This window comes from Aulonocara stuartgranti, assembly GCF_965226115.1.
Source record: "Aulonocara stuartgranti genome assembly, chromosome: 14".
Classification (NCBI taxonomy): domain Eukaryota; kingdom Metazoa; phylum Chordata; class Actinopteri; order Cichliformes; family Cichlidae; genus Aulonocara; species Aulonocara stuartgranti.
The window spans coordinates 5,422,527-5,439,841 of NC_138950.1; the positions used below are offsets into that span (position 1 = coordinate 5,422,527).

General features: G+C 43.6%; 1 protein-coding gene across 9 annotated transcripts in view; it reads right to left on the bottom strand.

Annotated features, from left to right (window-relative positions):
- Positions 1-17,315, bottom strand: part of sptbn4b (spectrin, beta, non-erythrocytic 4b) — a gene marked incomplete at its 5' end in the record, with an annotated part of 119,655 nt that overhangs the window by 5,630 nt on the left and 96,710 nt on the right. For 7 of the 9 annotated variants that reach the window (XM_082503899.1, XM_082503896.1, XM_082503894.1 and 4 more), the window contains 15 exons: positions 3,165-3,335; positions 7,779-8,035; positions 8,199-8,259; positions 8,390-9,408; positions 9,538-9,734; positions 9,854-9,938; positions 10,521-10,659; positions 10,889-11,133; positions 13,730-13,864; positions 14,130-14,375; positions 14,608-14,812; positions 15,385-15,515; positions 15,751-16,029; positions 16,258-16,347; positions 16,570-16,794. In XM_082503899.1, the coding sequence (XP_082360025.1) occupies positions 3,165-3,335; positions 7,779-8,035; positions 8,199-8,259; positions 8,390-9,408; positions 9,538-9,734; positions 9,854-9,938; positions 10,521-10,659; positions 10,889-11,133; positions 13,730-13,864; positions 14,130-14,375; positions 14,608-14,812; positions 15,385-15,515; positions 15,751-16,029; positions 16,258-16,347; positions 16,570-16,794 (3,485 nt within the window). Of the gene's footprint in view, positions 1-3,164; positions 3,336-3,598; positions 3,684-7,778; positions 8,036-8,198; positions 8,260-8,389; positions 9,409-9,537; positions 9,735-9,853; positions 9,939-10,520; positions 10,660-10,888; positions 11,134-13,729; positions 13,865-14,129; positions 14,376-14,607; positions 14,813-15,384; positions 15,516-15,750; positions 16,030-16,257; positions 16,348-16,569; positions 16,795-17,315 lie in introns of those variants that run through there. The other 2 variants (XM_082503895.1, XM_082503901.1) reach the window with 2 other exon arrangements.

A 17,315-nucleotide genomic window follows, 5' to 3' on the forward strand; every position in this document is an offset into this window, starting at 1 on the left:
CTGGCTTCATGGACAGATAGAGCTGGGTGTCATCTGCATAGCAGTGAAAATGTATGCTATGTCTTCTAATGATGCTGCCTAAGGGAAGCATGTATAATGTAAACAGAATTGGTCCTAGCACTGAACCCTGTGGAACTCCATAATTAACCTCAGTGTGTGAAGAGGACTCTCCATTTACATGCACGAATTGGAGTCTATTAGATAGATATGATACAAACCACTGCAGTGCAGTACCTGTAATACCTACAGCATGTTCTAATCGCTCTAATAGGATATTATGATCAACAGTATCGAACGCTGCACTGAGGTCTAGCAGGACAAGCACAGAGATGAGTCCACTGTCAGAGGCCATAAGAAGATCATTTGTAACCTTCACTAAAGCTGTTTCTGTGCTGTGATGAGCTCTGAAACCTGACTGAAACTCTTCAAATAAACCATTCCTCTGCAGATGATCTGTTAGCTGTTTGACAACTACTCTTTCAAGGATTTTTGATATGAAAGGAAGGTTGGAGATTGGCCTATAATTAGCTAAGACTGCTGGGTCTAGAGATGGCTTTTTGAGTAAAGGTTTAACTACAGCCAGCTTGAAGGCCTGTGGTACATAGCCGATTATTAGAGATAGGTTGATCATATTTAAGATCGAAGAATTAATTAATGGCAGGACTTCTTTGAGCAGTTTTGTAGGAATGGGGTCTAAAAGACACGTTGATGGTTTGGAGGAAGTAATTATTGAAGTTAACTCAGAAAGATCAATTGGAGAAAAAGAGTCTAACTTAATATCAATGGTACTAAGAGTAGCTGTAGATAATATTACATCTGTGGGATGATTATTGGTAATTTTTTCTCTAATGATAAAAATTTTATTTGTGAAGAAGTTCATGAAGTCATTACTAGTTAACGTTAAAGGGATGGTTGGCTCAAAAGAGCTCTGACTTTTTGTCAGCCTGGCTACAGTGCTGAAGAGAAACCTAGGGTTGTTCTTATTTTCTTCAATCAGTGATGAATAGTAAGATGTTCTGGCTTTGCGGAGGGCTTTCTTATAAAGCAGCAAACTATTTCTCCAGGCTAAATGATGATCCTCTAGATTTGTGACACGCCATTTCCTCTCCAGATTACGAGTCATCTGCTTTAGGGTACGTGTTTCAGAATTATACCACGGAGTCAGGTACTTCTGATTTGAGGCCTTAGTTTTCACAGGAGCTACAGTATCCAGAGTCGTACGTAGTGAGGAGGTGAAATTATTAACAAGATAATCGACCTCTGTTGGGGTAGCGTTCAGATAGCTACTCTGCTCTGTGTTGGTACAGGGTATTGAAGATGATAACAGTGGGTGGATTATATTCTTAAACTTAGTTACAGTGCTTTCAGAAAGACATCTACTTTGATAAAGTCTACTCTTCACCGCTGTGTAATCAATTATTGTAAAAGTAAATGTTATCAGGAAATGATCAGACAGCAGAGGGTTTTCAGGAAACACTGTTAAATGTTCAGTTTCTATGCCATATGTTAAAACAAGATCTAGAGTGTGATTAAAGTGGTGGGTGGGTTCTTTTACATTTTGAGAGAAACCAATTGAGTCTAATAACAGATTAAATGCCATGTTGAGGCTGTCATTTTTAGCATCTACATGGATGTTAAAATCACCCACAATAATTATTTTATCTGAGCTCAGAACTAAATTAGATATAAAGTCTGAGAAATCAGACAGAAACTCTGTGTAAGGCCCAGGTGGACGATAGATGATAACAAGTAAGACTGGTTTCTGAGTTTCACAGCTGGGGTGGACAATGTTAAGCATCAGGCTTTCAAATGAATTAAAAGTCTGTCTTGGTCTTTCATTAATTAATAGGCTGGTGTGAAAAATTGCTGCCACACCGCCCCCTCGGCCTGTGCTTCGAGATTTCTGGTAGTTAGAATGGCTCGGGGGTGTTGATTCATTTAAACTAACATAATCATCCTGCTGCAACCAGGTTTCTGTAAGGCAGAGTAAATCAATTTGTTGATCAATTATTAAGTCATGTACTAACAGAGACTTGGAGGAGAGAGACCTAATATTTAATAATCCACATTTCACTGTTTTACTCTTTGGTTCAGATGTGGATACTGTATTGTTCTTTCTTTGTGATTGTTTATGTTTAAGTTGTTTGTTGCTGGTTTTTAGTTTGTTTTTTGTCTTTTTGGAAGCTGACACAGTCTCTATGGAGATGGGTTTTTGGGGGGGTAGCAGGAGGAGAGAAGCTGCAGAGAAGCGTGTAAGACTGCAACTCTGCTTCCTGGTCCCAACTCTGGATAGTCATATTTTGGGGGGTTTAATAAATTTGTCCATATTTCTAGAAATGAGAGCTGCTCCATCCAAAGTGGGATGGATGCCGTCTCTCCTAACAAGACCAGGTTTCCTCCAGAAGGTTTGCCAATTATCTATGAAGCCCACAAAAAGAGGAAAAGCGCGAGTCATTTGCTACTGCTCTGACTTTTACTTAACTAAAATTCAACTTAGATCAGTTTGGAAATCCCCGTGTCTGTGTAGCTTAGACTACTTTAAGTTCTTCTTTAAGATTTGGAAAGATGTTTCACCCTCACTGTATCATGTGTTCTATTTTTAGATTTCTATTTTAGTAAAATATCTTTCTGTAATTATTATGAGGTGTCACACACTTTAAGGCATTTGCTTTTTTAATTTCAGAGAAGAAGTAAACAGCCTACTGATCTCAGTCACCTTTAACCAGCTGCTTCTTAAACACGACTCTCAGCTGTGGTTTAACTACGCTTCTAACGTCTAGTTATCGTCTGTAAACAGGTTCCACATCGTGAATCCTTAGCTGACCAATCAGCATGCATCAGCAGGATGCTAACGATTCATGGCCAAAAAAATGGAAGAAAGCGTTGTTTCGTTTCAGTTTGGAAAGATTATAAGTGTCATATTTTTGAAAACTAAAAGAAAATGTGACCTTTTTTGTCTAGAAGCAGGTTTTTAGCTATTGGAACACCAGAATTATGTACAATGGGTTTACTAGATCAAATCTGGGTTTGTGGTTATGACCAAATAAATTACTCACACTGTTTATTTTTACAATGTGCCCAGGCCCTAAAGAGTGAAAACACACTAACGTGAAGCATGAAAGTGCCTGTCTGCAGTACATGTGAGTGCGAAAACAGCCGATTACTTGAGCGTGAAGACGTTCTTCTTCTTCTTGTAGCCATTGGTGACGTCGCAGTGGCAGTGGGAGAGGTTGAGCAGCGGCTCGTTGTTGTAGGGCGTCGTGGTGTTCTTGGCGTCCTTGTAGAAACCCAGCTCCCCTTTATTCAGCACGCAGTACAGGTTGACCCATGATCTGCTGTGGTGGGGGGAGGCGGGAGAGGAAGGGAGGGGAAGAAGAGGAGGGAAAGGTGAGAGGAAAAGAGGAGCATGGGGAAGGAGGTTGGGTGGAGGGGTGGGGGAGGACAGGAGGAGTCAGGAAGAGCTGCAGAATCACAGTCGCTACACTAACACCTCACTCACCTGACCAGAGCAGACAGGTAGGTAGGCGGGATGAAGCAGCCCCAAGAAGGGAAGAGGAAACACACTGCTGAACAAACGCAGACGGACGGACAGACAGACGGAGGAGGTGGGGGGATGGAGGTATGGGGAGGAAGGCTACGTACAGCTTGTGTGCACCTGTGTGCGAGGCTTACATGTGACTTACCTTGGAGGAGACAAGAGGAGCAGCCAGCAGCACCGAGGAAGAGAGGAGAAAAGAGACAGAGGAGTTTGGTTAAAATGCCATTTTGGCAACAACGCGGCTTAAAATCCAGACATGCTCGTTTTCCCTCTGTGAGCGTGTTTACATGCACACAGCATTCCAGTTAATAGCTGACATCGGCAGTACTGTGCACAAGTTTCAGGAACTTGTTTATATTTTTATCTTCAGTCGCCCAGACACACAGTCAGAGTTCTTAAGGGCAACTTTCAGCCACAAGAAGAACAAAGAGTTCTGCAGCAGATGGTGTGGAAGCCAGTGTGAGATTACATAAAGAGACAGCCAGGCTCCACAGATGATCTGTGGCAAATCTCCACAGACCTTAAAAAGAAGTTTCATTTTTGTTTACTTCACTTTGTATTATTTTATTTTAAACATTCTCCTTTTACTTTTAGCAACTAAAACATTTGCACAGTACTGCCAGTATTATTCAGAGCAAGTTTCCGTGTGCAGCTTAATATCCTGATTTCAAACTCAACAGTAGATACACGGGTAAAAAAAACAAAAAAACAAAACAATGGTGCAAGTGATAAGTGATGTCTGAACTGCTCACAACACCCATTAAAAGTTCATTCTTGAAATGTTTTTCTATTGTTGGCTCTGTGTGATGGCGGGGAGTGCAGATATCCCAGACGTGGTCATCTCCAACCACATCCAGAGCTTTGCTTTGCAAGGCAGAAGAAAAATGGCTTAAAGGAGCGGTAAACTAAAGAGTTAATAAGGAAGAGCCAAAACTGTTGGGAAGAGTTGGAAATGAGCGCAACAGGTTCCCTTTAAAAACACTTGAGCTAAAAAAAATGTTCCTTTTAATATCTCTGTTCCTTGGTGTGGGTTTTTTAATGTATTTTCCTAGTTTACAGTAGCAGATATTACTTTTCTCTTCCTGTACATTATGAACAGGACACCTCGGGAAGAAGTTTAAACTTTTTCAGAGGAAATTTGACATGTGAATGCGCTCACAGCTGTAACCTCAATTTAATGCGAAGCATAGATGTGGAAGTTTGTCGTCCACTTTCATACACCTTTCACAGGCACCATACCCTAACAAGGTACCAGAATATTAATGTGCACATCAACTTACTTAGTGTCTCATCGCGTAGAGATGTAACAGAGACAGGTTGAATCTCAGTCCTTCCCTAAATGCATCCTCGCTTTCTTTCTCGGCATCAACCGCTAACAACGAGGAGCACTTTGGAGATTCACACTTGTCCGGATTTAAGCCATTCGACATTGTGCTTTACCTTGCCATGTACATAACAGGGCATGTACATACGACACACTCATCCATTGCCTTGAGTAGGTGCGTGAGCGGGACTCATCCACAGCTGGGAGGGGATGAGCTTTTAGCTGTGCAAGGTCAGCCCAGCCCTCAGGGGGCAGTGCAGAGAGAGACTTTCTTGCTGGTGTCTCTCTGGAAGAAGCAGGGTGGTCATCAGTGGAGGGCAGGCTGTGTGCATAAGTGTGTGTGTTTGACCAGCAGCTCCATCCCACAGCATTCCTCAGCCAGTCAGTCAGTCTCCTGTGTTTTATTCTGTGGGCTCGCGTTAGATCAGGAGGCATCGTAAGCGTCATGCATGAAGTTTTCACATGCGGTGGGAATCCTGCAGGCCTCTGATCTAATAAAGTGCTCTAATTACATCCTAATAATCAGCACTGACAGACATAATATATTCAGAGGCTGACATAAGATTTACATTAGTGAATCCTTTTCCTGCTTCATGTACTCATCACTGATTTTCTTACTCTTCAGTACAAATTAACAACTGGAGGACTGGGCGATATCTCAGTATCTGCTATGAACGAAGATCTTTATAGCAGAAATGTGCAGTAAGCCTTCAGGTCCTTCACTACATGTGCAGACTTATCAGTATAAAATGCATTTACAAACCATGTCGGACATGGTCATCAGCAAAATGTAAAAGAGCCAAAGTTAGTTTGTATGGTATATTCAGCGTTGGGGAGTAACGGAATACATGTACCTGCGTTACGTATTTAAAATACAAAATATGAGTAACTGTAATCCGTTACAGTTACCATTTAAAAAGGTGGTATTCAGAATACAGTTACTTTGTTGAAATAAAGAAATTACACAGCGGTCTTCTCCTGTTTCATATGTTCGGCTATGCCCTCTCTATTTCTGGTAATTCCACGCTGGCGGAAACCCAAACAAAACACGCATTAGGAGGCTCTAATGTCTGTGTCTCAATCCTGCGGCCCATGTCAGCTCTACTTGAGGCCCGCATAATGACATGAAGAAATATTTTTAAAAATTATTGTTCAAAAATTATTTAATATAAAGGCAATAGGCAGAGTGTTCGGAGCCGCAAACCTGTTTTATATACACGCGGAATAGTTTTAATACGAGATCGCTGCTAAAAGTGCAGCCTTACCTAACGTCCACCCTACTGTTACTCATTTATATTAAGATTGAAACATCTAGTTAGTATTGGTATGGAGAGTAACCTGCAGTAATAGTAATAAACCACACAGCAATAGTACATTCATGTAGTTGTAAAAAGTATGATAATATATTAAGTATTCAGAATACGTTACTCTCATTGAGTAACGTAACGGAATACGTTACAAAATACATTTTGGGGCATGTATTCTGTAATCTGTAGTGGAATACATTTTAAAAGTAACCTTCCCAACACTGGGTATATTTAACCTCCTAGGACCTGGCGTCCACATATGTGGACATCACATTTTGGGTTATTTAGACCAAAATAGTCAATTTTGCTCTACATGGTCCTGATATCCACTTACGAGGACATTATACTACTACTGCTCTATCAAAATTTTAAACAAATATCCTGATATGTGGCTCTTATTTTTCTTAAAAACAAAAATAAGGTAAAAAAAAATCTTGTAATTCTTTGTTTTTACATTCATTGGGCCCCAATATGCCCAAATATCAAATAGAAATTAAAAATGCATACTGTGGAAGAGTTCGGGTCTTAGGAGGTTAATACATTTTCACCACTATATTTCCAACCCCAGGGAGAATAGCTGCTGTGTTGCTGCAGCTAATGGGGATCTTAATCTATTACACTAAGCTATACCTGCCTTCAGACAGATGTTTCCAGCAAAGAACTACTACTCTTTACCCAGCTGCAATGACCAAAACAGTTATTTACCTTGCAAAACATCTACTGCTACCTAAATTAATTTGTTAGTGTAGCTGTGTGATTATTCTAAAGCTGTAGCTCAGTTTGGCCTCAAAAAGGTAAAAACCCTGTTTTTGAGGTTCTGAAAAGAACATTTTATTGCATGAACTAAGAAGCTTTGATTTGTCTCACATTTTTAACCTTTAGTTAAATAACTCCTTCAGTTTTTATTTTATTATTCATTGTTTGGCAACGCTAACATGACTTCTCCTCGCGGCAGGAAAACCTTAGGAGCAAGCAGAGGTTGCATGCGCGTGCTGACAGGTTAAAAACTCGATATATCGCCCAGCCCTAAACAGCTGTAATCTCCCACTGCCAGGCACAGGCAACACCACAAACTGTGACTACCTCCTTCTTTCCACCACATACAAACACAAGACAGTCTAGAACTTTTTTATGTCAGAGAAAAAGGTAAAAATTCAAACTTCATCTCAATAAAAATATAAAAAGGTAAGATTTCCTGAGAAACGCCAAAGCTCTTCTGAGTATTTTCATGTTGAACACACGATGGAATCAACCTGTGAGCCTGTGTGTGTCATGCATCTGTTCAACATGTCCGTGTGTTAGCCTGTTAGCTCAACATGCTAAAGTCATGCCTCTGTCACTCCTGTTGAATTATTAAATGGAGGAAGCAGCAGTGTCATGAGAAAGTGGTACTTAGAGGGCTGGAAATGCTTTGTTCAAACTAATATTTAAGAATAAGTCGATGAAACAATCATTTTTTTCTGCACCTCAATAACCCCTGTGGAACATAAATAGCTTTGAATTGATTAACTGGAATCCCTAAAGTTTGATACTCATGACATCACTGTCCATCCTCCTTCTCTATAACTCCTATCAGGTATCAGGTATCATTATGACCCTGAACACCCACCTATTGGTGCTCTTCTTCAGGCTCTCAATGTCCAGCTTGCGGAAAAGGAAGCCCTCGTGGTGTGCCGTATGTGTGGGCGGTTGGGGGACGATCGGGCTGCTCTGGGCTGGTGCAGATCTGGACCGCCGCGTCGTTTCCCCGGGCTCCTTGGGTCGTGGCCGGCGTCGTGGTTTGGGTCTGTCCCGAGCTCGAGGGCGGTCGGGACGGGAAGACTTTTCTGGTATCCCATTAGGCAGTCGGGGCACCTCACCGCGGGCCTAAGGGTCGGGAGAGGCGATGAATTTGAGTTATGGCTCAAAAGTGAAAAACGTTATTACTTATCCCAGTTTTCTCTTTTTAGGAAGTTTGGTCAAAACTTAGAATTAACCCCTAAACGCCCCCAAATATCACACTCTTTATTTATAAAGACTAAACCCAGACCTGCGCTGCTTCTCTTTCTTGTAGCTGCTCTACGATCTCTGCCATGGTGGACCTCTTGTCTCTGTGGAAAAATACCTACTGTTCACATCACAATTGATTCAACTCCAAAATTGACTACAATAACATTCACTTCTTTTCTGCATAAATATCCACATCCAGATTAAAATGCACTGCAGTACTCTCAGTCTCACCCTCCTGCTGAGCGTCTGTCTGATTGCTCCTTCCCTGTGTCGTGCTCACTGGATTCCTGTCTCTCCAGCCGGTGCCTGTCCCTCTCTCTCCGCCGGCCCTCGTGGCCCCCGTGACCTTCTTGTTCGCTGGAAGTTTGCCTCTCCAACGTCCGTCTCTCCCGCCTCTCAGCCTGTTCCCTCCACACCTCTTGAGGCAGCTCATCCCTGCGCGCCTGGATTAGCTGCTCGCTGGACAGCTGCCGTTCTATCCTGTGGTGATAAGTGTGTGTCTGGCCCTGAGGCTCAGCGTGGCCCAAAGGGTCAGTCCTGGATCCTCGAGGCCCTCTGGTGGGCTCGCTGTGCAGACGCTCCCGGCTCGGCTCCTGAAGCACCACCTCGGCCATCACTGCTACCTCTGCTCTCTCTGTCCCCATCATCATATCTCTCTCCCTCCCCCGCTCTCTTGCCTTCTCCAGCCGGCTGGCCACAATCAGAGGCGTCACAGCATCATCTAAGTGTTTGATTTTGGGTTGCCGGAGATACGGGGAGGATTTTGCCTCAATTTCCCTCGCCGCTTGTGCCGGATGCAGGTGACTCATCACCTTTGCTGTCTGTTCCCTTGCTGTGCTGGCACTTTCTCGTGCCTGGTTGGCTGACACTAGCATCGCTGCTGTGGCTATAGATGCAATCGAGGATGCAGCCGGGCGGCCTAGACCTGCAGCCACACCCACTACGCCTCCATCCCGGACATCCAGAGTGTTTCGGTAGCTGGAGCCGTTCATCACAGGGGTGTAGTTGGCGACTGTTGATCCCAGGCGCCGAGCTGCAGATGACGGAGAAGGTGTTGGGGTGGCCGGCGAAGGAGATGGAGGAGAGCTGGCTTCGTTCTGTTCATATATAGTCTGCCTCATGACGGGGGAGACTGGGAGGCGGGGGAGAGTGGGTGGACTATGTGAGGCATCTTGGGGATCCAGGAAGACTTTACGACCCAGGAGGGGAGTTGGGGGCAGTTTACTTTGCTCTGCTTTTAGCTTTTCTACCTGCAGAAAGAAAACAGAACCAGAGATGAAACTACCAAGTCTTCATCAACAATTTGAGCATGTTTGGAACGTGCTACTGAGTTTGTCTAAACTGAGGACATATTTGCACAGTGAGGATGATGATAATACCGTGGTGAGCCGCCGCAGTGAGCTGAATCGCTCTTCCCAGGTGGCAGCTGCTTTGCGGAAGGCTTCATGTCGACGAATCAGCTGTTCCACCTCATCTACGCTCCCTCCAAGCTCGTTGCTGTTGATAAACGGCTCCTGAGCAGTCAGCCATGCCTCTGCCACCACCGCCTCCTGGGCAAACTGGTGAACCTCCAACACTGCAAACAGGACAAATAAGAACACCAAAAAAGAGAGAAAGCATCTTAATTTACTTCTAAATGCCAGATTCCTGCACATCCCTGTCTTTTTTACTTTTTAAGCCATTGCATCCACTCACATTGCTGCAGGACTTCCCAGTGCTTGTCCCACTTCTCAGACAGCTCACGCTCCTTAGCGATCACTTTGTCCAGCTTCTCTTTGATCTGAGAATAAAGATATCACAATTACATCATGGGTCTGTTTAGCTCTATGGATGCTCAGAAAAAATTGAAATATTATAGGGAATCGATTCCTTCTCACACATAAAATATAAAACCTTATGTTTCTTAACATGCATCTCTAAAGTTTTCTGTCATGCATATACTGTCACATGGGTGCAGTGAGATCAGTGTAATCATTAAGAGGAAAAAGCTCAGGCTTCATTTGGTTTTCCACACTTAGTTTCATTGTATAGCAGGCACATCCTTGCTGGTCAAACCTTCTGTTTGCAAGAGGCAGCCAATTAGAACAATTTTTCCTTAAAGGGGGAGGAGCTATAACAGAGATACAGGATGAATTGAGAAGCTGCACCAAGCCCCAGCACAAAAAACAAGGGTGATTTTAGTGAATCATGTAAAGCCCCTCTAGTAGAGCCTAAAACTAGCAATATGACTCTGCAGAGGAGGCTAATCGACTCGTGAGCCCACTCAACCAGAGTCTTCAAAGTTATAAACAAACTGAGGTTTAGATATCAGTGTTTAAATTGGACTTAAAGTGACAGTCTTTATCATGTTTACTCATCTCACCTCTTCAGCTGCAGGGTTTCTAGCCGCCAGCAGGGTTTTTCCCATCTCAATACACTCCAGGATGCTCTGACTGCGAGCCTCTACTTCACTCTTAAGACTCTGGTGATAGTTCATCAGCACCTCTACTGAGGACACGTCCCTGCAGGAACCACACAGAACCTGAACTCACTGAAGACTTTCACTATGCCCACGAATGCTGACCATCACATGCTATTATAATGAACCATAAAAAGCAAAATGATATTTCATATGTACATTTTTTTTAAAAGAAAATAAATGAGTTTGATCTTAAACAGTGCATGTGGTGAACAGATATTGAGGCTGCTATGCAGGGTGCCACATGCATATGTAGAAGGTATTGTAGATACCTGGGCTTCTCTCCTGTCCCTATCTGACAGATGATCGAGTCCATCCACATGATCTGATCTCGGACCATGCCGAAGAACCTCAGCTTGTCAGTCTCTGTGGTGATCTGCACCCGACACTCTTCGCAGGATGTTAGCAGCTCTTTCCAGCACTGCATCACTTCGTGCTCACGGCACGCGATGGCTTCGGCCTTCTCGCCAGCGTACACCGTCCTCAGCTGGGCTGCGCTCTCTTGCAGCTGACGCACCTGGCAGAGCGTGAAGGCAAGCTTTAGTAAACAGCTCAACTGAACAGGGACGAAACAGAATTGAAAAAAGGAAAGAGAGAGTTTGTTTTCCGAGTGACGCACGAAACACAGCTGCCAAGACAGCTGTGTTTCGTCAGGGCCAAGTGGTGCAGGCTCTGTCACCTGAGTAGGCACAGAACATCTGTGCTTTTGCATCTTTCTTGAGTAGCACTGTTCCTGCTGCCCAGGTGCACGACAGAGACTAGATCAAGCAAAATTAAATGCAGAGTAAGAAGATGGTGTTGCCATGAAAATGGCAGACTCACAAAGAACCAAAAACTTTACTATCCAATGAAATAGATTTTATGTGAATTTGATTTAATTTAAACAAATTCACATAATTTAGTTCAGTTCAGTGTTTTTTATTGGTTATAAAAATGCATTAAAGTCTATCATTTCTGGATTCAGTTTCTGATATACTGATATTCTTTACTTTTTAAATCCACATGGGGGGTCACTGCACCAATTAGGATTACTCAGTTAGCCAGGTAACTTCTAAAATAGCATGCAAAAAATGATTTACACTTTTGTAATCAATATTAACAGTCAATGCTAATGATTAATTTTTTTTCAAATTCCAGATGTTATTCCTTTCACATTTAAACTGTTTGCAGTCAGTAGCACAACTGGCTGTTAGCTACTGTCACGGGCTGCCGGGGCAGACCATGTGGAGAGAGTAGAGGACCCAATTGCAGACAGAGGCGAGGAGACAAAAACTGGACATAACGAAAAGCAAGCCTTTATTTAGGGCTTCACCATCTACACTGCAGACTTCTCCCACAATTCCACCCAGTGCTTCCTGCAGAAGTTCTCTGATGACTCTGCAATAGTCGGCCTCATCACTGATGGGGACGACAAGGAGTACAGAGGACTGACTCAAGACTTTGTGGACTGGTGCCAGCTGAACTACCTCCAGATCAACGCCAGTAAAACCAAGGAGCTGGTGGTAGACTTCCGCAGGCACAAGCATTCTCCACTGCAACCACTGAACATCCAGGGTATGGACATTGAGGCTGTGGACAGCTACAGGTACCTTGGTGTTCATCTGAACAACAGACTGGACTGGACTCATAACTCAGACGCCCTCTACAGGAAAGGGCAGAGCAGGCTGTACCTGCTGCGGAGACTCAGGTCGTTTGGAGTGGAGGGCCCACTCCTGAAGACCTTCTATGACTCTGTGGTGGCTTCTGCTATCTTTTATGGTGTGGTCTGCTGGGGCGGCAGCATCTCTGCTGGGGACAGGAAGAGACTGAACAGGGTGATCCGAAGGGCCAGCTCTGTTCTAGGATGCCCTCTGGACCCAGTGGAGGTGGTGAGTGACAGGAGAATGGCGGCTAAGCTGTCATCCCTGATGGACAACATCTCCCACCCCATGCAGCAGACTGTGACAGCACTGAGCAGCTCCTTCAGTGGGAGACTGCGGCACCCACGGTGTGGGACGGAGAGATTTCGCAGGTCTTTCCTCCCCACTGCTGTCAGACTCCACAACAAAGACTTTAACTGAACAAACACACACATCCACACATGTGCAATAACACTAAGTGCAATAATCTTTTCTGGCATCGTTGTATTTTTACTCAGTTGTATATAGCATTCGTATTCTATTTTTATCTTATTGTATATTTTTATTCTATTTTATTCTACTGTATATAGTATATTATTTTATTCTATTCTGTACAGTTGTGTACTGTATTTATTCTTATTGTATTCAAATTTTTGCGTCATAACTTTTGCACTGTCCACTTCCTGCTGTGACAAAACAAATTTCCCACGTGTGGGACTAATAAAGGTTATCTTATCTTATCTTAAAACTCACGAAAATACAACATGGCTAAAGTGAGGAAAAACCTGAACATAACCTGGGAAACTATGACTCTCACTGTGACTTTATACTATGACGAGACAAGATAACAACTATGACTTGACTGGGAAACTGTGACAACGGGTAGGGAAGGTAACACAGACGATGCGACAATGAACAAAGGGAGACAGAGGACTTTAATACACACATGAGGTGATGAGGGGAAGAGGAGACACACGAGGACACAGTTGACTAGAATGAGACATAATGACAAAGGGGAGAGTAAAACTAAACGTAAAAAACCAAGAACACAAAACTCTTTCAAAATAAAACAGGAAACGTGGACATGACATGAGCAACATGAAAACACACAGACAGAAAATACATGACACAGAAAACTGGGACAGACTCATAACTAAGGCGACGTAAAAGGACCTAAACTATACTGCAACTCAAGACGATAACAAAGCAAACACTTAATATAATTTCAGAATTTCATGAACAGAGCACAATGTAAACATAAGAAAACAATACAAAAATAAGACAAAACGCTGGTTCAGAGACCCAGCCCCTGACAGCTACTCGCCATATTGCATCTGTTATGGATTTACAAATAAAAAAAATCACTAAATAAGTTTCTATAAAGATTCCTGCAGACCAAATATAGATAATATCAATCTTCTTCCTTTAATTCTCCTTTAATTTTTCCTTAAATGAAGATTAGAGGAGGGTCTGTTGATCGATGTGCAGCTGTACCTGTGTGACAAGCAGCTGAATGTCCTGCTCGAAGGTGTGCAGGAGTCTCTGCAGGGTGCTGGTGTTGGAAGTGCTGCCCTGCCGAGCCCGAACCTCTGGCAACCTTCGATGTTTGTCATCAATCTGGGCTAAAACCTGAAAAAAGGCAGTGGAGAAATTTTGCCTGTTTGTAGGGCAGAAATGCTCTATCGGCACCTGATTTACATTTTTCCTATTTTCTTTCTTTTTCAAGCTGTTCTCATCACGAAGGCCAATGTACACTGTGGTGACCCGACATAAAAGAAGATAAAAGTGTGAAATTAAATTAAATGAATCTGCTCTTTATCATATCCGGCATTATATGTGTGTGTGTGTGTCCTTTGGTTTAATTTGTGGCCCGTCTTGGCTTTGCTCCTCTTACCTCTCTGCAGTCGAAGAAGAATTTGTGCAGCTGGTGTGAAGCAGCGAGCATCTGACCGCGGGTCTCCATGAGCTCCAGCAGGTCGGCCCAGGCTTCGTTCACTCCGTCCTTCCATTCGGCGATGGTGGCTGCTTCTGAGTGGCCGTAGTCGATGAGCTCATCCACCATCTGATTGACGGCTGTCACTCGCTCCTGGCCCACGCTGCCCGTTTCTGACGCAAACTCTGTAAACTTCTCCTGTAGGACCTGGAAGTGTGGCATGTTTTATTTACTGCAGCAAATCGGTCTGCTAATTTTAATGTATTCATTCATTCATTCATTCATTCATTCATTCAAGTCAAATAAAGAACATAATTAGACATTACAATCAAATGAAACCCCTTTTGAGATTTTACTTGTAATATTTAAATTTCAGGTAATAAAATCTGTTACCTGAATCTATTATTCATGTGCAGAGGCCATCTGTCGACACACTTACTGTGACATGCTCATAGTCTTGACCCAGTTCAGGCGAGCTGGCGACCACCTCCCTCTGAGCGATCCACTGCTCCAACTCATCCACCTCCCTGTTGAGCTGGTACAGCCAGTACTGCTGCTCCAGACGGCTCTTCCTCTCCTCCACCAGGTCCTTCAGAGACACGTACAGACGGTCTATCTGTGACTGACGCTTGCTGATCTGTTCGCTGTGGAAGAGAGGAGGAAGAGTGTAAGGTAAGGCACAAAAAAAAAAAAGCTAGGAGGAGTGTAGCAGTAACTGCTCCCCCAGCTCGAGAGACAGACATCGCTTCTACTTTCAGGATTAGGATTTAAACTTTCCTTTCGGATTATTTATGGATCAGGATCTCGCCATCAGTTAGTGCTTCCCCACTCTCCTCTTTTTCTTTCCCCACGTGGTTTTATTCCATTACTGCAAGTCATTAACGTCTACTTTTTGCTGATTGTGTCTGTCTTTTCTCTGCTTTCCTCTCACACCTCCACACGGTGGCAGCAGACGACTGCCCCCGAGCCTCCTCCTTCCTGTTATAACAGAAATCTTTCTCCCCTTCAACAGAGACGATCGTTTTAAGGTTGGTTTTCTTTCTCAGGTTTCTTTACCTCATAACACAAAGCTCTTGTTGTGAAATACTGCTATAAAAATACAACTGAAGTGAATGATGAAAAACCTTTTATAATCCAGAGATTCGGTGCTTTTCTGTATTTAAGATGTTGTGACAGAAATTTCTGTCAGATTTTGTGCATGTGTTTAACTGCTCACCAGTCTGGATGTCCCATCTCCAGCAGCTGCCGGCACTGCTGTGAAAGCAGGCCGATGGTCTCAGCGTAGTCTTCGATGGTCTGTTCTAGGACCAAATGCTTCTTCAGCAGCTGCAGCGTGCTCTGCTCATCCTGGCAGGAGGAGGAAGAACACACGAGAAATGACACTTTAATTTCAGTATACACACACAGAATAAAACTGCATGTAAAAAATCCTGCTCACATTAGAGTCCAACAAACACAGTATCACATATTCAGATGACAATCGCATATTCTGCAGAGAACTGTGTGTGTAAGACGGCTCCTGTGATTTTAAAGAGTTTTTTTTTTTACTTCAATGATAAATATTTCAGACAAATAATTTTACCTTTCCCTTCTCCTCATTCATCATGTGCAACTCCTGCTCACTCAGCCAGGCCTCGACCTCGGCTGTATCGAAGTAGTACTGCTGGGCCTGGTACATGGCATCCAGGACCAGCTGCCTCCTCTCAGTCTCGGCCCAAAGCAGAGCCCACAGCTGGGACAGCTGGTCGTGACCTGCCCTGATGCAGTCTGCCTCAGGGCTGCGTATGGAGCCAATGATCCCCGCCCTCTCCAGGACATCATCAATTCTGCTCCTGTGGCTCTGCAGCTCCCTCTGAAGATTCTACAGCACAGGCAGAAAGAGCTATTTAGATGTTGAGAGTGTAAACGGATGGATCAGAACTCAGAGGCTGGACATTATCTTTATCACAAGTCATCAGTTATTTAGTGACTTGAGCTCTGCGTTTAAAGCTTTAGGGTGCAGGTGGTCTATCGTGAAGAGGAACGGGACCTCTGTTAAGGTTTCAGGCTAAGGCTGCAGTTTAATTAGCAGCTATTCAGGTTTTCTTACCTGGTTCTTCTTCATTAGCTGCTGCACAGCCTGCAGAGTAGAGCCGTGCTCCTGAGACATGGCCATCGGAAGGCGTTCCTGGACCCACAACTTCAACCGCAATGGTATGACGAAAAGAAATGAATATTTGTACATGTATGAATATGTGAACATGCATGTCCACACCTCATGTACAGATTAAAGAGAAGCCTGGTATATTTAACCTCAATTACAAATAGATAAAAAAGTAACAATAACAAAATTAGAACATGCAATAACACGACTCCTGTGTTTTGTGTAGTGAGTGTGAATCTGGTTGTGTTGTCAGCTCACAATCTCATCCTCCAGGTCTCGCCCAACTTGATGAACTTCCTTGGACGCCAGCAGGATGCGTCGCCTCTCCTTCAGCGGCTCGATCAAACGCACCATCCTGGCCTCCACGGCGGCCTGTCGCTCTGCAACCGTCTCCTTGACCTGCGTCTGCTGCGGGATGGAGGATGCCTGCACCTGAAGCTGCCCTACCTCCTTATACCATTCCTCCATCTGGGTCTCCAGGGTCTGAGGAGGAGGAAGAGGAGAGGGTGAGTGTAGTTACCGGGCAGAAGAATGTAACTGAGGCAGGAGAGAGGAGACAAGAGAAACTGGATGGAAGAAACATGTCATCATGTGAGAGAAGATAAAAATGACATGAGTGAGATGAAAAGAGTGTGGCAGGAAACAAAGTTTACATGATTTTAGTTTTTTTCACTTTAATGTAGTTGTTTTATTCCCTGTAATACTGATTTTATTTAACTTTTTAACTTACCACGTCAAAGTTTATAAAACATCTTTTTAAAAACTGTAATAAATTCAGTAGATTTATATGTATTAAGCAACAGATGGATAAGATGAGACTGAGGATAACCCAAAACAGCACAAGAACAGGTGGTTAACAGACATGAAGTGTAGTGAAGGTTACTGTACCCCTTGCCAGGATGGATGCTGGGTAGTGGAGTTATGATGATGTGGTAAAGCAGTGCTAATGGCGGCCTGTTAAAGGAAGCTGTAAGCGGCATGCTGTGGGAGAGGAGAGCGAGAGA